The 23,329-nt window shown below is 41.8% G+C and overlaps 1 protein-coding gene across 1 annotated transcript in view; it reads left to right on the plus strand.

Annotated features, from left to right (window-relative positions):
• The first annotated feature begins 6,313 nt into the window (after window positions 1-6,313).
• Window positions 6,314-23,329, plus strand: part of PRMT3 (protein arginine methyltransferase 3) — a 58,451-nt gene continuing 41,435 nt past the window's right edge. The window contains 9 exon segments of the mRNA XM_033150847.1: window positions 6,314-6,419; window positions 6,510-6,639; window positions 7,826-7,908; window positions 10,067-10,116; window positions 10,743-10,791; window positions 10,794-10,844; window positions 11,162-11,315; window positions 14,672-14,801; window positions 21,628-21,693. Coding sequence (XP_033006738.1) covers window positions 6,392-6,419; window positions 6,510-6,639; window positions 7,826-7,908; window positions 10,067-10,116; window positions 10,743-10,791; window positions 10,794-10,844; window positions 11,162-11,315; window positions 14,672-14,801; window positions 21,628-21,693 — 741 coding nt within the window. The 5' untranslated portion in view covers window positions 6,314-6,391.

A 23,329-nucleotide genomic window follows, 5' to 3' on the forward strand; every position in this document is an offset into this window, starting at 1 on the left:
TTATATATTCTGTAAGCCACCCAGAGTGGCTAGGGAAAACCAGCCAAATGGGTGGGCTAGAAATAATAAAATTATTACTATAATTATTATAATTATTATTGTTGTTGTTGCTGCTGCTGCTGGTTGGCTTGAAAACCAGTTGTGCATTGTGCAGCTCTAACTGCTTTGCATTTAACATGTGCCTCAGAGCACAAGGAAGCAGGTGGAAAGAATGGAAAGAGCTGTGCTGTGCAGGGACTGGCCACAAATTGCAGGGAAGTGTGCCTAAAAGAAGCTGAAGTGGATAAGCTGCATCTCTACCAGGAGTACTCATAGCACTGGGTAGATAACCATATTCCTATAAGACCATAGACTTGAACAAAGATTATTTAGGCTTCAATTCAAACCTCCCACCACCCACTGCTAGTGGGGCTTTGTGGAGTAGAGGGGCCACCACCACATCTGCAGTCCTGCTGTGAACAGTGGCCAAGGCAGAAAGCTGAGTGCAGTAAGACTGCAGCACCAACCAGGCCTAATAATGTCACACAACAGCAGTGACACCAGTTTGAGATCCAAAGGACCCAGTGCTCACTCAGCCCTGCCTCCAGAATGCCCCATGTTTGGGCTTTCCACTGGCTACCAAGAAGCTCAGTGGGTGGAAACAGGAGTGCCACACTGATGAGAAGCCAGCCTAGCAGAGAGAGCTGTGCGGAAGGACATCTCCACCCAGTTGAACCCCCCCCCTCCAGTCCAGGACAAGGGGGTTTGGATTTTTCTACCTAGCTGCAATCCAAGACTCACTTGTTTGAGAAGAAGCCCCAAAGAAGTCAATGGGACATACTTCTGAGCAGACATGTACAGGATTGCACCACTGGCACAAGTATCAGGCCTAAACTAGTTTTGGATTATATCCTGTTTGGTTATACAGCTTCCTGTTACAATGTACATGAGCTCAGGTTTTATGCACTGCTCAACTTTGCCTTAGTGTTTCTCCTTCTAACATTGAAAAAGAACTACAGTAGTAGCCAGATAATTTGCTGCCCCTGAAAACTGTCCTGAAGTAAGCAACATATGAAATTGCCTCATACTACCCGGATCAGTGTTTCTAAAAGGTTTTGGACCCTTTCAACCCACTCCAAGCTCTACATGGAGACCTTTTGTTTTCAGAGCATGTGCTTTACCACTGAGCTATGGACCTCCCTGGCCATTGATGATGCCATTATTCTAAATCTCTTTTTTTTTTTACATAATTTACCCTGTGACATTGAAGAGTTCTGGAGTAATCTCTCGTGTTCATCTTGTTCCATTTATTGGTTTGTGCATTGGTTAAGTATAGCCAATGTTTGAATATACGTAGTTGATGTTTGAGTTCACTGTTTACTATGTATTTTTTACATCCGCACATATAAAACTTGTTTTCAAAAATGAATCTATAGTATAGCAGACTTGTCATTTGCATTAATGGTAAGGATCATTTTGATGCTTCAGACCCTTTTAAGATAAATATGGGACTTTTCTCCAATTCGTTCGCATTCTGTTAGAAAGCCTTACAGATAGAATCCTACTGTGCTGGTACTTGAAAAGATGGTGAGTTTGTATCTTTAACAGCAACAATAACAAAAGCCCTCCTTGTATTTGTTAAATCTTGTTCCCATATCATGGTATTCTATCTTCAAAGAAGTTACTTTTTCTGGTGAAAAATGCAACATTAAAGGGCAGCCTACCTTTGGTATTTGAAGCTTTCCTTTCCAGCTACAATGATCTGAGCATTGCATGGTGAGGAAAGAGAACAGAGGAAATAAACCACCAGAAATTTAGCATCTTAAAAGAACAAATGTTTATAATCAGTTTGAGTGCTCAGTGGATTTGTGAAATTGTTTGGGATTAACAGGCTATTGATAGCTCATAAAACAATATTTAGCTTTGTCTGGGGAACAGCAGTGGAGAAAGGTGTGGGCACCTTGTCAAACGGGACCCATTGAGGAAGGATGATGGGTTAAGTGTGGGGGTCGACGTGGCAGCGTGGGTGCCCATTCTTCAAGGAGAACTTGTCAGTTGTTAGTAAGACTAATGAAAGGAAGGACGCCAGCATCTGATGGCTGGGGTAGTATTGATGCAAGTTAGCTGACTAATCAGATTGAAAAAGTCCCATGGTATTTATGTCACTTTAATTTGCCTCAAACAATTGAAGACGACAGCACTCTATTAAGGAAAGCTTGATCCAGAACTAAAGCTAAATAAATTAGGGTCTCAGTTTAATCAAATTATCCTTTTACTGGCCTTGGATTAACTCAGAAAGACAGCGTCGGTCTAGGGACTTTTGATTGGCTGGCTAATTTTTAAGAAGCCAATATGAAGAATGAGAGATTTTACACACAACTACTACATATAATACTTCAAACAGTCCCCTCCTTTTTCTTTTAAAAACTGGAAATAATGCATGTGTAAGGAGAATTAGTATTTTTGTAAGGAAGAGAGAGGCTTCAGCTTTTTCTACAGTATAATTTGCTTGAATTAATTCAATTTAGTTGAATTAAATAAGCTTAAGCTATAGCTTTCCCCACTTTTTGTAAGGAGCTGTTGCTTTCCCAGTATGGCAACAGGAATTCACCAAAGCAATATAAAATGTATCCAGACTGCCATAATCCCAAGACTGTAACAAAAGTCTGGTGAAACTTTCTCTTCTATTTACAGAAGGCTCTTTTACATTTAAAATGTAGTGTGATTAAGAAAACAAAAAGTAACCACAAGATATCAAAACTAAATGTTGTCGGTGTTTTCATAGTTCCTTTTACTGTAAGTTTTGCTTTAGGATGATCAATTCATTTAAGAGCCATGCTTGCTAGATGCTACAGTGACAGTGCAATCCTATACATCTCTACTCGGAACTAAGCTCCACTGAGATCAATGGGTCTTGCACTCATTTAAATTTATATAGGATTGCAGTTCTAGTTGAGATATTCTTTCTATGCCCATATGCCTATATAACACACTACAATATTTGGGAGATAGGGAAGAAATGTCTCAAAGTAGCAATTCAATGTTAGATGTAAATTGCTTCACAGTCAACCCCAGGGCACAATAAATGAATGGATAGCACCTATAATTAGACATTAAAACTAACTCAAAATGCTAAAATAAGTTAATAATTGCACACCTCCAAACATATTATATTACACCGTGAATATGAATTTGGAATAATATAGCAAACAACAAAACAGCACAACTAATCAACTGCAAAGGAGAATGCAATCAGTCTACACAAATCAACAGGCAGATAATTAACACTCATCTTCCCAGCACTACAGGACCAGTATCCACTAGGAACCTGAATTTCACTGTTATAACCGGTGCTGCACTCCTGCCCCCAGCAAGTAATGGGGGAAAAATTGGCTTGCAGGGGTGGGCTATGTTTCAGAATAGGATCCAGGCACCTTCTCCATTCTTCCTTCAACCTCCCCCTTCCCAAAGAGATGGGAGTGCAATGTACTCAAATGCACACAACTATTGTGATTCTCCCATTTACTCTCTGTGATTAATATGAACTCTGTGCTGGTTTGAAAAATTCTCCTTTACTCAACACAGCATGCACCAATAAGTAGCATGTGGCTTGCATACTATGCATACCCAAATGTAGGTAGATTCCTAGAATGTAATTGTGTATGGGGTGTTAGGGGAGGGGTAGTACGTCTAGCAGGGGACATGTCATGCTCTTTCTGGGGTAGTTTGCCCACCTTTGGTCCCCACCCTGCACTCAGCTCTCACCTGTCAGCAGGCAACAGTGGCCACCCTGAGAACAGCTTTGACTCGCTGGCTAAACCAGGTGAAAGTAGCCGATGGGTCTCAAACTCTTGGTGTGTTAGGGACTTCCCCTGCATGTGAAGACAGGCTCCAGAGGATTGAGAGGATTAGACCAATATTGGATCCAACAGTCAAGAAGGCGGGTTGAGGGGAAGTGAGGGGCAGATGGGACTCATCAACCTGGGAAGGTAGCCCATCTAGAAGAAGGAAAACTCTGATCCTATACCTCTGCTGCCTTCTGGGATATCTTTGGGAGAAGAAACGGCTACAGAGTAAACCCTACAAAAATCTGGAGTGGAGTCCCTAAGATGGTTGGATGGCCTAGCTGGTGCCAAACATATTGCTCTGCTTTCCTTTGGACCATACCAGTGAGGTTGAGAGTGGGATCTTAGCAGCCCAGAACCTCCATACCCATTGCCCAGGCTTGCACCCAGGGAGGTCACTTCAGTACTGCCAACACAGTGGTTTGGTTTCACCCCTGGAGATGTACTCCATTGTCTCTTGAGACATAAGGATACCATCAAAAACAAACCCTGTGATGATAATGGCAGGATAATAACATTCTTGCATTCTGGACAGCCTTGCAACACAACCCTCAACTGGACAGGCCAGCACTGTGGCAGGAAAGTTTATTTTCTAACACAGATATCAGAACCACTACCACCACGGTACTGAGAGGAAGAAAATGGGGAGTACAAAATGAAATAGCATCTGGATTGACAGCATTTCTTTTTAATCACTCACCACCAACCCACAATAAAAACCTAGTTACAGGAACCATCTGTAAGTACTATCCCTGTTTCCTTCATCTCTCCACAGACAAGCAGATACAGTAGGCATTCAATAAACACAGGAGAAAATATTCTTTCTGCCCACCACCAATGGAGCCTACATAAATAAATAACAATTCAACACATTAATAATAGTGTTATAGAAATCTACAGTTGTTACTTCACTGTATGTCATGCAGCTCTCCCAATCACACCCAGAACAAGAAAGTTGCCTACTCCATTTCTTTGTGTTTTCAAAATTCATTCCACTACTGCAGCACTTTTATAATGTTGATAGTTTCACCTTTCTTTTAGTTCTAATTAAGATTTAACACAAATGACCCTTGCTTCTCACCTGTAACTCACCTCAGAAGTCTTTACAATGGGCACTCCAAAGGGATGGACTTCACTGCAGCACATTAAAAAACAAAATGTAATTTAATAGTGTATGCTTGTGAAAAAGCTAATGGAAAGTCTTGATCCAATTTTTAATTTAGAATTAATTCAACGTGTGTGCCGTTTTCTCAGATTGGAAATGAACCTAGCACTTCTTCTGAAAGTGATGCCAAGTTATAAGAGAATTGTCTTGAGTTTAAAACTGAGAAGTTTTATCCCAAAGAATTGGGGTATGGGGACTGTAGGTTAAGGGGGCCAGTGTATTAAAAGGGGATGGCAACTGAATCAATAAAAAAAATGATAACATTTTTGTATTATTTTACTACGCCGTTTATTTTTTCTGGAAGAGCAGTGTCCAGAATTCACGTCGGCCACTGAACCTATGTTTTAGCAAAAACTAAACCTTCCTTGTTCGGAGCAAAGGTTGAAAGGAGTCATCATGATGTGAGGCAGCAAGAATGACAAGCTTACCGGTAGTTCATTGAAAAATCTGTAGATGCCAAACCAAAACATATTGTCACCCTCGTGGCCCTTTTGGGAAATGTCAGGATTTCCAGGTACCCCTTATTGGTCTGTGATCCGTAGCGGCTGAAAAGCCCTGGCCACAACTCGGCCCACACAACAGCAGGCCTGGGAAGCTCCGAGGGAACAGCTGGAGATATACATATTAAGATATCGCAAATGGAGCCAGTCTGGTTCTAACTTTGCTGTGTGCCACAAACTAATCATAAAGCACAACCCTATTAAACTGGAAAGGGTGTTTAAAAACCAAACAAGTCACACGAACCAGCACTGCAGATTAACACTGATTTATTAACAGCAACAGAAACCCTAAGGTATTGTTTCTGCCACACAGTTTTAAAATGAAGTCGTAGTATATTATATAGATATGTAAGGGATTGTTTTTGGTCATGTTTACCACACGAAAAGCCGACGTCCGTTCATGGGATGAACTCTTTCAAGACGCTGTTTGCGGTTCAATGTTTATTGAACCGCAAGCTAGTTTAAAGGCTTGGAGCGGGGAAATCGTTTATTAAACCGCTAATACAAGCTTTCGCAATTATGCGCAAAATGGGCCGCCTCATGCCTTCCTTTCAACGGTCATCTCTCTCGTCGTGGACTTAAACCATGGAAACAGCCCCCTCCGCTGCCCGCCTGACTTCATAATCCTCAGGAGTTAGGGATGTAGGGCAGTTTATCGGGGCTTCCCTTCAAATCCCGTCGCGGGTACAAAAAACAAAGCAAAAACTCGCGCATTTATCAAGTTTGGCTCACTAGGGCCCGCCGTAGACTCCCCCTTTCCTCCTCCCCCTTAGCACACGCCCCTCCTTCTAGCTGCCGGAAGCGCCAACCCGGAAGTTTGGGTGCTCTCTGTAGCCGCACGTGCTCTAGTCCGCCTCGCGGTTTGAAGAGGGGCGGAGTTCCGAGGACCATCACGGCCGGCCATGAGCTCTCGGGCGGCTGTGGTGATTGGTAGGTTCCTTCTTTCCTCCGTCCGAAGGTTCCGGCGGGGAGGCTGAACCTCCAAGCCCGGGGCTCATCCCTCTTTTCGTTTCATCGCAGGCGAGATGCAGGCAGGGGATGGTCCGGACAGCGAGCCTTGTTCGTCTGACGACGGCGGCAGCGACGGCGCCTGGGAGGAAGACGACGAAACGAAGGCGCCCGCGCTGGCCTCGTGCCTCTTCTGCGACAGGTTCGGTTCAGTTTGCCTCGCCCTTCCACCCCGACAAGCCTCTCAGCTCTTGCTTTGGTCTCAGCAGTGGCTCCAGCAGCTCCCGTCGCCTAGTATATCTGTATCTTTTCACATTCCCTTCCCCTGCATTAGTGGAGTTCCCCCAGCAGCTTCCAACAACAGTAACTATATAGATGTGTAGCAAGCGGCCTTACACTGATTCGGAACCATTGGCCCATCTAGCTCGGTTTTGTCTACACGGATTGGCAGCAGCTCTCCAGGGGTTTCGTGCAGGAGTCGCTCTCCCATCCATTGGGTGAAAATCCGGGATCTTGTGCATGCAAGGAAGCAGGTGCTGGGCTACTGAGCGACATACCTTGCAAATCCGATACCTGTAGTTGTTACCTTGCAAGGAAGAAGTTTTATCAAAGGAAGACTACGTCTTACAAAACGCCTTCAGCTCCCGGAGACATAATAGATGTCAAAGCATCCTGTTGTATTTTTTTTAAAGCCCCCCCCCTTTTTTAGTAGACAGGTGGTTGATGCTATCTAAATCAGTACAGTACAAAAGAACCAAAGGAGTGCGAAGTTCTAAGTTTTATACTGTTGCTATAATGTGGGTAGGGAGCTAAAGTTGTTGGGGGTGAGGGGAGTTACGACTGCAATAACATCTGAAGGGGCACAGGTACCGCCATCCCTGATGTAGAGGCAAACTGGTCAGCTTCTCTGTGTTCACTTTAATGGTAACTGCCACCATTATAACTCTCTAATGACTTCCACAAAGTTGGATGGGTTTGTGCAGGGGAATAGCTGTTTTAACAGTAAAAATGGGAATAATAATTACTCTGGGAAGGGTTTGCCAAGCAAGTGAGGAGCACAGGCATCACCTGAACTGTATCATTCTTAAATGCACTGGTTTCCATCCAACCAATGCTTCTCTCTTTGCTTTTTTCCTGTTAATTTTGAAGTTTTTACTGCAATACAATAATATGTTTCCAGTTTGTATTCGACATTTATTATTCACTTTCATACTCCTGGGGTCAATCTACTGATAATTTCCCAAACCACTATCTACTCAGCTAGATTTTTCCCCACTTTTCGGGAGCTTGTAGTTTGTTTTCTATTGCTGTCTAAGTCTTATTTAAAAAGCTTAGCATAACATATGGACAATTTCTATGTTAACAACATTTGAACTGTGTTTTCCAAGATTTTTCAGTTCAGCTGAAGATGCTTTTTGCCATTGTACATCAGATCATGGGTTCAATATTGGAAATCTGGCTCATAAACACAGTAGTTTATTTCTGCATTTTATATAGTGATTTAGTATTTTGCTGCAAGTTTACATTTTACAAATTGATGAATAGCTCTTAACCTGTGAAATAAACCCAGATTTAACAATATAATTAAAGTACAAGTAAAAGAACTTTACTTGTACTTTAAGTTTCTTTAGTTACAGGTGGGTAGCCGTGTTGGTCTGCCATAGTCAAAACAAAATAAAAAAAAATCTTTCCAGTAGCACCTTAGAGACCAACTAAGTTTGTTCTTGGTATGAGCTTTCGTGTGCACACTTCTTCAGAAAGCTCATACCAAGAAAAAAACTTAGTTGGTCTCTAAGGTGCTACTGGAAAGAAGTTTTTTATTTTGTTTTAAGTGTCTTTAGTTTTGTTTTTAAAAAATATTTTTAATTAAATATTTTCTTGATTTACAAAGGTAGTGCATATCTCTCTCGTATTTTTCCATATAACTTTTTTACAAATCAGTTTTTGTTTTGAGACATTAGGAAGAGAAAAGGGGGGGAGGGAGGTGGGTGGGATGGGAGATTAGGTGGGGTGGGGTGGCCGATGTTTTATTTTACTTAATATGAGTAGGGTTTGGTGTTAGCATTGTTGTGTGTGTTCTCCGTTGTTCGCTTATGCTCCTTTGGCAGTGAGAGAGGTCGGGGTTGGCGTAGGGTGTGATTGTTCATATTGTGGTTGGCTGTGGTGATCTTTGGTTTTCTGTGTGAGTGGGGTTGGTGGGTGTTTTGGATCAGGTTAGCCATATTGATCTTGTATGCTGTCGGTAGATTTTTGTCATTGTCTTTGTTGGGCTGTGTGTGTGATGAAGGGGAACCATATGAAGGTGTCTTCTTCTGTTTGTCCCCATGTCAGTTTCAGGTTACTGGTTAGTTTTTCTATTAGGGCTGTTTCCCATACTACGCTGTACCATTGGTCCATGTTTGCTCCTGTCAGGTCTTTCCAGTGTCTGGTTATGATGTTTTCTGGCTGATGAGAAGTAGATGGATTATGAGTTTCTTGTGTGTAAGGTGGGCATTATTGTCTTGGAAGAGATGTTTAGTAAGACCAATTCTGGGGTGGTTTCAATACCTTGTTTGGCTTATTTTGCCTATTTTTGTGTGGTTGGTTGTCCAGAATGTTGGGTTTGGGGGGCACTCCCACCATATGTGGAAGTGTGGTGCCTGTGGAGGTGCACCCTCTCCAGCGTTTTGGTGAGGTTCCTGGGTGTAGTTAGTGCTAATTGTCTTGGTGTTAGATACCATCTGTAGGTTAGTTTTAGGGTGAGGTTCTCTTCTTTTTGTGTAATAAGGTTTCAAGGGGGGTTTAGACCACATTCTGGTCCCTTGGGTGGGGTTGATTTCGTATCCTATTGTCATCCTCCCATTGTTTTTTTGATTGTGTCTAGTGAGCTCGTGAGATTTTGAGTAGTATTTTGTATGTTGTGGATACCAACCCTTAGGTGTCTTTAGTTATACTGTTTTAAGTACTTGTATGAATGAGCTTATTGTATTCTGTTTCAGTATGATGAAATAATTCTATCCAGTGAAGGCAGAAAGAGAGAATAAGGGAAGCTGAATAGCATTATTTGAAGCCTCTTAATCTACATAAAATATTGGTTCATTAGCACTAAATTATAAGTTGCAAACACAGAAACATGCAGAATCTACCATGTTGGGTGTGACAAGCAAGATTGTTGGTGTTATACATTCAACAGATCTTGGAGGCTAAAGATAAGCAGTCTACAGTTCCATGTACACAAATAGGTGTGTCATCAAGTCTATGTCGATTAGCATACAGGATACATACAGGAACAGTTGAGCCTGGGAGAGATGTCTGGATCTGGACTACAGGAAGAAGTGCTTAAAACTATTGTAAATGGTATCTGTGAGCTATGAAATACCTTTTGTGTGGTAACAACTGCCTGCTATTACAACAGAAAACACTCAAATGTATTGTAAGTGTGAGCCAGTAAGAGAGATGGTGTATTCTTGGCAGTCTTCTATAGGGTGATAGTTAAAAAAAAGTCTAGAGGTCATAATATGAAATAAAATAGTTCAGCAGAAAGAAACAACCATGTCTGAATTCCAGTGGTAAATAGATTAAAATGTTGACCGACTTTTTAGCTTGACCAAACACACTACTGTACTTCTGTTTTCCTCTCTCTCTTCTAGGACTCGATTTCTATGGTTACATCAAGCTAGTGAACTTTATTAGGCTGGAAGTAAGTTACTGACTAAAGTTAAGTTATACTATGCTATGTCTCTTCAAAGCCATGCTAGTCAGAATTGGTTTAAAGTTTAGTAATAGGTTTATAAGGAAAACAGTGCACTCCCCCCCCAAACATGCAATTACTATCCATTGTTTTCATACTTACAAATGTAAATATATTAAGGCTGCAGATTTGGGTATGGTAAGATGTGCAATGGGGAGAGAGATGTAGGATGTGTGGCAAATGTGCATCATACAGTGGTGCCTTGCAAGACGAAATTAATTCGTTCGGCGAGTGCTGTCGTATAGCGAAAATTTCGTCTTGCGAAGCACGGTCGGAGGAAGCGCGGCTTTACGGGGGGGAACCGCAAAACCTTTTCGTTTTGTGAGTCGCGGCCATAGGGAAATTTGTCTTGTGAGTCTCCCTTTCGTTAGCGAATGCCTTTTGTCTAGCGAGGCATTCGTCTACTGAGATACCACTGTATATATATATTTTTGGTCATTTTATGCTACTGGTAGGGCTTGAAAACAATTCTAAGAACCCTCAGGGGCAGCAGATTCTGATGTCAATTTCCACATATCCCCTTATTCCTGTAAGAATTTTAAGAACATTATAGAGTATATTCATTTTTATTTCAGAAACCAACTGTAGAGTATTTTAGTTCTATCAGTACCCCATTTCCTTGGGAAGAAAGAAATATCTGAAGCCTGTCCTAGAAGATGACCTCTTACTCCAGTTTGGTAGGGTTCTTTTTAATTTTAAATTTGTATACTTAGATAGATGAAAAATGTGCAACTTTGTATACTGATGGTTTAAAGGGCGGATATATTCTAGGCCAAGAAAAACCTCTCATATCTTCAGATGAACACAGATGGCATTCTATGTTTAGATTAAGCACCTTAGAGGAAAGATGGGATATAAATAGACTTGCAAAATGTAGTAATAAATATAGTCTTATTGGCGTACAGAACAAGCCATGCAGTTATTTGGATCCCAAACACTCAGTAACTCTTAATATTTGCACGCTGTGTGATAAATTCTCTTGGTTGGTTTCCAGATATAGAAGATCTCCCTGACTCCACTGACATCTTTTGTTCTAATGGACTAACTGAGACTTCGTCTCTCCTTGAGCGTTTGAAACATGCAGAGCACAAAGCAGAGCTGGCAGAAACAGCATTGGCCAGAGCCCAAGAAGATCTTCAAAAAATGAGGTATTGGCCAGAGAGCCTTTTACTCTAGTATCTATTAGACTGAAGCATCTTTTAGCGCTTAGGCCACTAGAAACTCAGCAGGATGATGCTTCATCTGAATGGATTAGGAAGTTGTTGGGAAGCAGGATTCTGCAAACAAATCATACAGCTGCTGTTCCTATTCCACAGTGTAGGGATGTCACAGACATGGCAGTTCCTGCAGTACTCTTTCTTTTTGAAAGTTAAAAATGCTTATAAATGGGGGATTTGGAAGTAACGTTCGGCGCTTGCTGTTAGAGAAGAAGAAGGCGAGTGAAAGTGCTTGCGCGAAATTAAAAATAAGATAAAATTTAAATAATAAATGGGGATTTGCACGTCACGTTTCCTGAGGTGTTATGTGGAGGGGAAAGATGCATTTTACTTTGTTTTGTCTTTTTAAGATCTACCTCCTGTTTATCCAAGGACACCCAAGGCAGCTAAGATATAGTAGTAGAAATGGAGCAACAAGTATAATCCCTAAAAGCCGATTCAGTAAAATTAACACAAGTAGGGAAATACCTTTTTTTGTAGAAAAAGGCCAGGCCTTCACCAGCTGCCCGAAGCAGTATAGTGATGGGGCCTGATGGATTTCCTTGGCAAGGTGTTCCATAGGGTAGGAGCCACAACAGCCTTGTCTTCCAAGTTTGAGGGATTTGCAGCAGGACTTCAGATGATAATTGGAACATGCGGGAAGGAACATACTGAAGAAGGCAGTTCCCAAGTTGTTAAGGGGTTTAAATATTTAGACCAGTGCTTTTAACTAAGCCTATAGAAATGGCATGATAGAATCAAAACACCTAGCTCATGCCAGCATTTTGACTTTTGTGATTTTGCAGTAATTGAAGTATCCAAATGCTTTTCAAGAGTAGCCCTGCATAGACAAGAGTTACATGTGTCTAACCTGCTGTTCACTAGAGCATGAACGATGAAGGCAAAGCCTGTTTTTGTCTGGAAGGAATGTACCTGGCACAGCAGCCAAAGCTCGAAAAAGACACCCTTAGTAACCAACACCAAGTATAACAATGTGAGATCTGGAGTTGAGGAATACCTCCCTACCTTCAACTATGCATACATGGGTCATTCAGAGAAAAAACTTCATGCAGAACGGGCTGTGAACTCAGTCCTGAGTCACACAGTCAACCTACAAATAGTTCTGTTTTGTCTGCATTAAGTTTCAGCTTCTTGCAGCCTATCCAGTCCTTCAGTTATAGCACAGTGATTCATGTCTTCAGCTCCCTCCCTAGGATCAGATGAAAATGAGAGGGAGAGTTGGTGTATGCTGAGGACTTTGCAACCCAAATCTCTGGATTTGTAACACCAGGCCCGCCAGACAGATCCTTACTCTACTGGCAAACTGGAGTCCAAGTAAAAATGGAATCTAAACAGTTTTATATGCAGAGTTCTTCACAAACAGATCACAGTGGGCTTCCATAGCTTCTTGTAAACTTTCTGAGGACCATGATGTGAAAGGCTCTGCTAGATGGCACTGAGCAGGATCAACCAGGCACCATAAACATAGCCTGTCAGTAAGCCAATGAACTTTTGGGAATCATTCATAGGGGGGAAAGGCCTTAGGAGCGCCTGCGTCAATCTGGTGGAGCACAGAAGTGATCAGGCCATCGGCAGAATGACCAGCTATGTGAGTTAGAAGTCCCTCAGAGGCATCAGAAATCCTTCCAATCCATCAGTCTCTAGGGGTTGACCATTTTAATTGCCTCCCACCTCTGTGGTTAACCAGATTCTAACCAGCATATCCAGTTTACACCACAGGAAGAATCTGTTTTAAAACGTTCTACTTGAAATTCCAAAATTGTTTTGATTAGGTATTTCCTAGTTAAAGGTGTAGTTGCTTGTTCCAACAGTCCATGGTTTCAATTCATAATGCACTGATCACAGCTACTCTAGTCCCTTTTTCAACTTATTGCCCCCTTCTCTTGCAAAAAAACCTGGAACTTAATGGAGAAATTAATTCTACAAAGTAATTATATTCACCAACACAGAGGAATTGTTGGAGATTTAGAGCTCCACTGGCAGACTTATACACATATATAGGGAATATCTGATCATTTAGAACACATCCCAGAATCTAATCAGGAAAAGTAGTAGATATTTATTATTTCCAGAACCTAAAAAAAAGTTCTATTGGGCTATTTAAAACCTTTCGTTTTAGGCGTTGATTTGGAAGTGGCGGCAGATCTTCTCACTGCTTTCAGATTTGTTCAGCAAATAAATTGGGGGGCAAGAGGAGTATTGCCACATCGGGTTCAGAACGGCTTACAGAATCTGGACTGCTGTAATAATGTTTAAATTAACATATTATAGGGGAAATGAGCAATGAAAAAGCAAATAAACATTAGAGTGATTGACTGTCCATCCCTAAAGTGTGGACCTTCTCTCTCTATGGAGAGGGAGGTCCATGGATGGTGAATGAGATTCACTTTTACATGCCTTCACGTGGTGCACATGGAAATGGCCACCATACTGTCATTAGTGCTCCTGTGGTGGTGATAGCAGAAAGGTGTTTTGGAGTAGATCAGGGGGACATTGGGGACCCTAAACCCTCCCGTGTTCTTTGGATCCAAAGCCCACGGGCAACATTCCCTTGGGGTAGGGGTATGCCAGCCCAGCCCCCTTGCCATCTGCTGTAGCTGCATAAAAAACAGCAGGGCTTTGAATTTGGCACTTTTTCTGCCACAGATCCTTTGTCCCCTGCTGCTGTAGGATTGCGCTGTTAAAGTGAGTGAGCTGTTCTTCCAGCTGTATACTATAGTCACTTTGAAAACATGGTACTTTTTATGGCTGCCTTTTCTTTTTTCCGTAGCCGATTGCTTGTCCTTGAAAGATCATTTTGTGTTTCATTGCTAATTATTTTCAATTATATGTAATAAGGACATATTGTACTATACCATTTGGGTAATTGGGGGATCTGTATCCCTGGCTTCTCCGCTTGTTTGCCTGCCTTTTAAGAACACCTTCAAAAGTGCGTCCTTCTGGTATAGTTGTGGCTTTAAGGTTAATGATAGCATCTACTTTAAATGGCTTGATGTGGAAGGCTTTTTATCTTGAAGGTATCTTGTGAAACAGCAAGTCAGGATTCCAAATCATGAGTTCTAGGGAATCTGAAATGTGGAAAAATACTGAGGCTGGCATGCAAAGAGAATACAAATTTTGTACGCTGCAGCATCCTGCACAGCAGCCAGCAGGGGGAGCTTCAGCATGCTTCAGATCCACGATAGCCCCGTGAAACTTGCATGCTTTCTGTCTTCACACACCCTCCCCACATTCCTTTTTATGGTCTCCTTAACGTGTCTCAAGGGTATGTTCCAAATTGATTGCAGACAATTTGCCCAGGATTTCGTGATGAACACAGAAGTCAGAAGTGGCGCCATTGCGGACCTAAAAGAGGATGAGGAAGATGTTTACTTCAGCTCATATGGCCACTATGGGATCCATGAAGAGATGATAAAGGTGAGCAAACCAGTAGAAGCATGTCTTTCTCGCCATAAAGATGGATGCCATGGGGGTTTGTCCATAAGTACACTGCAGCATAGTTAGCTGCATTTTTAACCCTGAGTGTACTTCCTGGTTGTTGCTCTGTTGAAAGCAAAGGTTAAAAAGAAAAGAAAACAAAACCCCACAATAAACGCACGAAGGGGGAAACACTACAGAAGAATAAGTACCCAGGCTCAAGATGTAAAGGGGCATGTACAGTCTAGCTTTCCTTTACACTGTCTAGAAAGCCTGTCGTAAAGGTTTGTGGATTCCCTGCAGAGGGATGCAATGGAGCACCAAAACAATTTGGCCAGGAATGAAGGCGGTCAGTTCTGTTTATCTCCTTAATGGAAGATACTTTGGATATATCTACTTTCGGCTCATTTGGATATGGTAGATCCTGGTGGCTGTAAAAGTAGATGGTTGAAACGGAAAGATAAAAGTACCGATGCCCTGAAATGTACTTTGTTCATGAGAACAATCCATAACTTTGTCAGAAATGTTTTTGTTCAAGAGATAAAAAAAAATACCCCATGTGTGTGTTATGCCACCCCGTTATCAGAACTTAATTTCGTGGGGGTTTTACAATAAAGATACAACAACATATCATCTATTCTATATAATTGTAATATAGAAAAATCCACGTAGGATTAGGCAGCAGGTGAAATTTGTGGGATGTAATCTACTGAGAGCAGTCAAGTACAACATTCCTTGTTTTCCTAGAGTGGACATGCGAGGGAATTTTTGGTCCAGCCAGTCAAAACTTCCCGTTCCTCCTGGCCTAGAGCACCCTTCCTTGCATGTGACTAGTGGGTGGGCGTGACCTTTCCAGACCTGGTAAAAGGCCAAGCCATGCTACCAATTTCTCTCCTCTTTCCCATCTTCCTTTTGTCCTGCGAACTTCCTGAACTGCCAACTGCAGTCATTAGGTCAACCCACATATGGGGTAAACCTGTTTGTATATGCTTGTAACTTTAAGCCTAAAGCCTGCCTTCAGGGATCACACTGTGCTCTGCCTGATGTTAAGTAAACTTTCTTTTTATTGCTTATGAATAAGACTGTGGTGTCTTGATTCTTTTAGGAGGGAGTCAAGGTGTCTTACCAGGAAAATATTAGAACACATTTCAATCTGAACAAGCCAGATTGAATTGCATATTATCTTAAGAAATTCACATGAGTTTGCAACTAGTTTTCTGCTGTGTAAAGGGGAATGCACTCTGCTACTGTGTTTCCCCTAAAATAAGACACCGTCTTATATCCCCCCCCCCTGAAAAAAACACAGTATGGCTTAATTTCAGGGGATGTCTTATTTTTATTAGGTCTCTGTCTGTCCACCTACCGGTACCTCTCCTCTGTGGTGGGGCAGTCTCTTTCCTCCTCCCCGGCGTGGCGGTGCAGCGAGATCGGGGTTTCTCCCCGCAAAAAAACCCCCTGTTATTTGGTTTATTTGCTCTGACGGTCCTTGGGGCAAAGCTAAAAAACGGGAGGAGGGAGGGAAGGAGAGAAGCTTCTAAAGCGCTGCCAAGTTCCCACCACGGGTTCCTTCTTATTTATCTCCTCGCACGCGACAACGCTTCTCGCTCCGCAGGCGGGGCAGGACTCTGGCGAGAGGCTCAAGCGAGAGGCATCTGTTAATGTGCGCCTCTTGCTCGCTGGCTCCCTGCAAGGCGGCGTGTGAGGGGCTGAGGCGATGGGGGACAATGGCTGCATCTCCTCCGAGCCCATGCGGCAGTGGGGCCCCTGTGCTACTCTGGTCCGCTGGGCGGGGGGGGGGAGGTCTCTGAGGGCTTTGTGGGGGCTTTTGGCGCCCTCCAGAACTGCGCCTATCACTATGGCTTATTTTCAGGGTACGGCTTATATTTCGCAAATGCGTAGAAATCCTGCTACGGCTTATTTTATGGCTACGTCTTATTTTAGGGGAAACACGGTAAGTGAAGGAACTTGCTAGAACAAGTTAGGAAGGATATTAATAAACAATATATCCTCTTCTGCCACCCTGAACATTGCCGCAAAACTGAAAGCACTTAACATGCTAGGTTCTGTTAAGTCACTGGAACTCTAGATTCTGATCTGTGTTATTATTTGCTCTTATAGTACTCAGTTGTTACGATGGAAAATAATTTACCTCTTCCTTCTGGGTCTTGTAGGTCCCTGCTTACACAATTCATTTATGTGCAGGGCCTATTGTAGGTTTAGATCCTCAATATATAGTAAAAAGATTGGGGTAGTGGAACCTGTCACTCTCTAGGTGCTGTTGAACTCGATCTTCCATCACTCCCAGCCAACATGGCCCGTGGTCAGGGGTGATGAGGTGTGCAGAGCAGCAACACCTGGAGGACCCAGGTTCCCAGCTTATTATTATTGTAGATCAGGGAATGCTTGGAGGCAAGTTAGCATGGGATCAACATTCCAGAAGTCTGAGCTGAGGTTGTCATCAGTATGTGGATGACATACAGCTCTTTTGCATCTGTCAGTTCCAAGACAGTGGAGAAAGCCCTGAGCAGATGTTTCGGTCACCTTGGAGATGGCGGTGAACAAATGTACAAGACAAAACAAAATAAAAAATAAAAAAATGCTTCCAGTAGCACCTTGGAGACCAACTAAGTTTGTTCTTGGTATGAGCGCATACTGTATATACTTGAGTATAAGCCTAGTTTTTCAGGACATTTTTTGTGCTGAAAAAGCTGCCCTCGGCTTATACTCGAGTGAGGCGGGCGGTGGGGGGCGGCGAGAAAGAAGCCCTTTCTCTCCGCTCGGGCCGCCACCCGCTCTCCCCAGTCAACCATTCCTTAAGAAGTGTACAAGAACGGCGGTTCTTTACTCCCCAGGCAGCTTGTTCCATTCCTGAACTGCTCGCATAAATGCAAACTTGGCAAAGGAGGAAGAGGAAGGAGCAGCTCGTTCCTCCTCCTCCTCCACAGCGGCAAAGGTGAACCGGCTTATACTTGAGTCAATAAGCTTTCCCAGGTTTTTGTAGGAAATTTAGGTGCCTCGGTTTATATTCGGGTCGGCTTATACTCGGGTATATACGGTACCAAGAACAAACTTAGTTGGTCTCTAAGATGCTACTGGAAGCATTTTTTTTATTTTGTTTTGACTATGGCAGACCAACACGGCTACCTACCTGTACAAGACAAAGACATTGTGGGTCAAGAAATCTGCTGATCTGTGTGGTAGAACAGAAGTGATCCTGGACTGGCTTGTGGTCCTCCTAAAGGGCTAACTTACATAACCTGGAAGTCTATTGGATAGACCACCTGCAATCACATATCTGCCCAAGCCTTAAGGCTGGCATCAGAGACCCCAATAATTAGATCCATCAGCGAAAGCTGCTAGACTTGCCCTGCAACTCTGGAATATCCTTCCTGAGAAACATGTTCAGTACCCTTACTTGCAAGTCTTTGGAAGAGCTTTAAAGTCCTATTTATTACCGTGCATATAGATAACTTTGTGTTGCCATCTTTTAAAAAACGTTCAATCTGTTGTTGAAGTATTAATCTGTTGGTTTATCTGATGGTTATTTTTGCTACTTCTGCTTTGTTTCGCTATTATGTTTTAGTGTTTTGTAATCTTACTGGATTTTTTTTAAAAAATTGACTATACTGTATATAATACCTCAAGAACCGCCTCTCCCCATATAAACCTGCCTAGACTCTATGTATATCATCTGAGGCTTTTTTTGTGTGCCTCCTCCACGTGAGGTCCAATAACACGGGAACTGGCCTTTTCTGTAGTGCTCCCCATTTTTGGAATGCTTTTCTCAGGGAGGTTCACCTGGTGCTTTCATTATATATCTTTATGTGCCATCCAAAAACGTTCCTCCTCAACCAGGCCTTTGGCTGATTAATATTCTACAGCCTTTTTACATGCGTGTGGGAAGGGGGAGCTGTTGTTTTTGTTTTAATTTCTTGTGTTTTTATCTTGTGAACAACCCTGAGATCTTTTGATAAAATGCAGCATATAAATCTAATAAATAATATATAATGTAAACTGCCTTAGGTAGATGACTTAGCCTGAAAGGTGATTCAAAATATCCATTATAATAGCTTCTGAGGACTGAGCATAAGACCTTTTTCCGTGCAAAGCATGTGGGCTGCCATTGAGCTACAGCATTTCATGTGCAATTAAGGGGTGATTAAGCTCCACATGGTCTCAGATGTGTTAATTTAGATGTGTTAACTCAGTGTTAATTATTATTTTTTTATCTTGGAGAGGAAAGCAGGATTAAATGTTTATACATGCCTTTTCCATTGTCGGGGAGTGGGGACTTGTTAACACTGGATTTGTCAGACTATCATTTGTATGTTTGAAATGGAAAATACTGCTTATGTTTTAAGCACTTCCCTATTTGTTCTGCACAAGGACCCAGGTTTGCCAGTTTTTTTGCTGTTGCAGCATTGCAAATAGTCTGTTTTTCTACTTGAATTTGGGCTTTAACATATGTAATAGATTCCCTGTCTTTCCACCTCCCCCTTTTTACTGCTTGAATATTATTCCTACACAGAAGCAGAGGGGGCAGTGGTTGTTGGAGGGGGGAAAGAGGAGTTAACAGTGCCCCAAAATAAATGACTAGAGGTTTCCTGAGCAGCCGTGCATGTAGCAAAGACAGCAGTTGGAAATCTATTGATTAAGTTCAGGTAGCAAAAAGTAGTGAGGGTGGAAGTCTGAGAGATTCACAGTTGACTGCTCTTGTGACAGACAAAGAGAATTTTAATCTTAGGCAGCCTCACGTAATAGAGTGTCAAAGTAATGGACGCAAATAAATAAATAGCTCCTAATGCTCAAAAATGAGCATTAAAAGAGACCCAAATGAATCACTTCATTTCAGATGTTTGCAGTAAGCATTACTGAAATGCTTTGCTATTTTTTTTTTATAACTTGCACCTTCCACCCAAGTTGAATCCTCAAGATGTCTTACAATCAGTGATGCAAAACAATAATTAAACAACAATTTGAAATTGGCAAGGACCATAACTAAGTGGCATAGCGTAGTTATGGGACCTTTTGCATGCAATATCTGGCTGGCTTCTGCAGGTATTGCGTGCAAAATATGTCTTACCCAGTCCTTGGGGAGCTGCTGCCAGACAGCATAGACTCTTGAATTAGATTGCCTTATACCAAGTCAGGCAACTGGTCAGTTTTCCAGCAACAGTATAAAGTAAATAGCATCAAGAACAGCACAAAGTGCTATAAAATGCACATTCAGCCAAGGTTCTTTTTGTTTGCTATCTGCATATGCCCAGTGAGATAGATATCATAGGGTAGTAAATTCCATAAACCTCGCACTGCTGATGGGAAGGACCAGTCCCACGTTTCCATTCTCTGCATCTCACATGGCATAGAAATGCATAGCATGGCCTTTCCTGATGACTGCAGCTCTTGACAACACCTGGGTTCATGCAAGAGGCGGTCCTTTTAGATATCTAAAGCCCTGGATAGAGTGTCGGGAACCTGTGGCTCTCCAGACGTTGCAGAACTACAACTTTTCATGAGCTCTAGCAACTGTGGCCAATGGTCAGTGATGATGGGAGTTGTAGTTCAGCAACTTTTGGAAGGACAAGAGTTCTCCACACCTGCCACAGAAGATTTGGAACCTAAAGGTTGCTTGTTTTTTCAATATGTTAAAATCTTTATAAACAACCATTTCATGTTGCATTCTCATATTCTTATTTATAAATTTATAGAAGCTTGCAGATACGGTAGTCTAGCTCTAGTTGTTATTTTGCTTTTACAAACTCAAGCTCTGGAATATTGGTTGCTGCAGAGAATTGTACTTTCAGCGTTTTAGCATTGCATCCAGTGCTGCAGTGTCCAATTTGTATGCAAGCAAGGGCTCTTGCCTTTTTTTAGCTGTTCTCTGCACACTTTATACTCTCTTCTCTTCTCTTCTCTTCTTTTTTTGACCGCTGTCATAAGGAGCTAAAAATAAAAACCTTTGCTTGGCTGATTGGTTCTCTAGCCATTTGCAGGGATAGTAAAGCATATGGCTTGCTGGCAGTCTTTCTCCCTGCCTACGCATATTGAAAGGTGTGATGTTAGTTGGTTGCAAAGACAAGCTACGTAGCCAGATCACGTACAGATGTACTACATCAATTCAGGTACGTGAATGGAAAAACACCAGTATATCTCTAGTCATGCTGAGTGGGCACTGGAGAATTTTTCTGAGCTTGGCATTTTGTAGAGTGACTTGCACAGCTTCTGAGATTCACTTGGCTATGTACCTTTCTTGGTTTATATGCATTTGCTGAAAATACAATTTCTCCTAGAACAGCATGCTTTTCTACCTAGAGCTGACCAGTGGCCTTGTTTACAAATAGAAGCAGTATATTACTTTTCTCCTTTAATACCACTTTTCTCCTTTAATATGACTTCAGTAGTTCATACCCCAATATTCAATAAGATTTGTGTTGGACTGCACTCAAAAGCAATGTGCTTGATTCTTCGTATTGTGCTTTAAAAATGGGGGAACATATATATGAACCATACATTAAATATTTCCTTATGAATAAAAGGGACAGGTTATATCTTGGTACAATAAAACTTCAGTATTTCATTTATACCCACTAACTTTGCCAGTGTTGCTATAACAGGCTAGACATCAAGTTAATTTGCTACTTCCCGAATCTTTTTTTTAAAAAAGAACTGTTAAAGATATCTCTGCTTAGAAAATTCCAAATCTCAGTATGTTTGTTTTTAAAAAATGGAATAGGGTAGGGAACATTGGAAAGGTGACAAAAGCATTTTATTCTACTGTAGTAAACTGTAAGTGTGCTCTGAACACATCTTTTTTTATTTTAAATAGGATAAAGTACGCACAGAAAGCTATCGTGACTTCATATATCAAAACGCCCACATCTTTAGAGATAAGGTAAGTGGGCCAGCTTTAAAGCTCTTAATGTTCTTGCGGTATGGGACTCTCTGCGGTAATAAAAGCCTCTTGGATTGTATTCTTTCTAGAATTGGGAGACTGATGCTTTGACAGGGCTTTGATTCAATGTACTTGGGTTCTATTACACAGAGAGTATTATTATACTGCTGGAGGGTGCAGAGCACTGATAAGAGAAATTGCTGATCAGCATTGTCATTGTTCAGTGTGCTGTCTCTGAGTGTTCATTAATTATGATGGCATCATTTTGTTATACCTTTCCTCGTCTACTGTTCTTTTAGTGGCATCTGAAATAGGCCACATATACACTTATTTACAGTAATTCAAGGTAATTTCTAACCTGTACTTTGCATGATAAAGGCGTCATGGCCAACCCTAAGGAATTGGGTTCTGGAAATAGTTCAGATTCCATTGTTTTATTGTGACTGATACCCACATAAATTAGGCTTTCCTGGGCAGTGTATAAAAATCCATTGTTGCTATTATCTGTCTTTGCTGGGGACTGTATTCTGCTGTTATATGGTGCTACCAAGGAACAAGGATAAGTGCATGAAAGAGAAGAATGCTCTAAATACGTGGCGCAATCTGTTCCCCCTAAACACATACGGCAGGGACCCACTGCTGGGCCTTTTCCATTGTCTCCTTCATTGGCCCTTGGCAGAGCATATATAATGTCAGTAAAAGGCCTGTTCACATATTTCATATAGATACATGTTGGCACTACACTTCTGTGCCCCAGTTAAAATATGTTAAAGAACAGATTCCTGATTTTTTTTTTCATAATGCAAGTTAATTTATTTGGAAACATTTCAACAACATCTTTATTCTGCACAATTTTTGCCTGGCCTTGTTGAGCAACCAGAGTCCTTGGATGGCGAGCAGTGTGTTGTCCTCAGTCTTGTGTTTTGCCTCTTTGAGAAGTCCGCTCCTGTTCTCTGCCTTGGAGCTGGAGAGGGAGCAAGGTTCATCCCCATAGTTGTGTGAATTTCTAGGGCCCATCTGTTTCCTTCTCCAAATACAAGCATTTTAATTTTGCCACTGTTGGAAAATTGGCAGAAGGAAGTAAGCAGACCAGTTCCAGCAGCCATCCATTCTATTTTATTTGCCACTTTCATAGTTAAAAAAATATACTAAGTTTGAATATATTTCAGGTGAATTAAGAAACATGGACGTAGCAGTGCCAGCTATCTTGGGGCTGACCAAAGGCGTGAAGGAGAGCTTGTCTACCCATTGGTTTAAGGACTGTCCTTTTTTTCCTTTGGTTGCGAGAGGTTTTTTTTATATACCGGTATATACCTGTCAGAACAAAAACCCGGAACACCAGTTTCTCTGTCAAGACCCTGTTGATGTTTTGTCACTGACCCTACATAAATAATGATTAACATTACCATATTTGAGGGTAGCCTTGCATTCAGAAATGTGAGGCTAAATGTTCAGGGATTTCATACATTTAATAGGATGAAATTGAATGAAATTTTGAACCTTTCAGCAACAGTCTCCCTTTATTCTCCCCAAAGCCAGTCTTTATATAGTTTGTCTGTCAACCTTGACTGACAGATGACAAGGTGAAATGGGTTGCTTTACCTTTTACGTGGTGATGCATCCAGTTGCAGTATCA

The sequence above is a fragment of the Lacerta agilis genome, chromosome 1 (genome assembly GCF_009819535.1).
Source record: "Lacerta agilis isolate rLacAgi1 chromosome 1, rLacAgi1.pri, whole genome shotgun sequence".
Classification (NCBI taxonomy): domain Eukaryota; kingdom Metazoa; phylum Chordata; class Lepidosauria; order Squamata; family Lacertidae; genus Lacerta; species Lacerta agilis.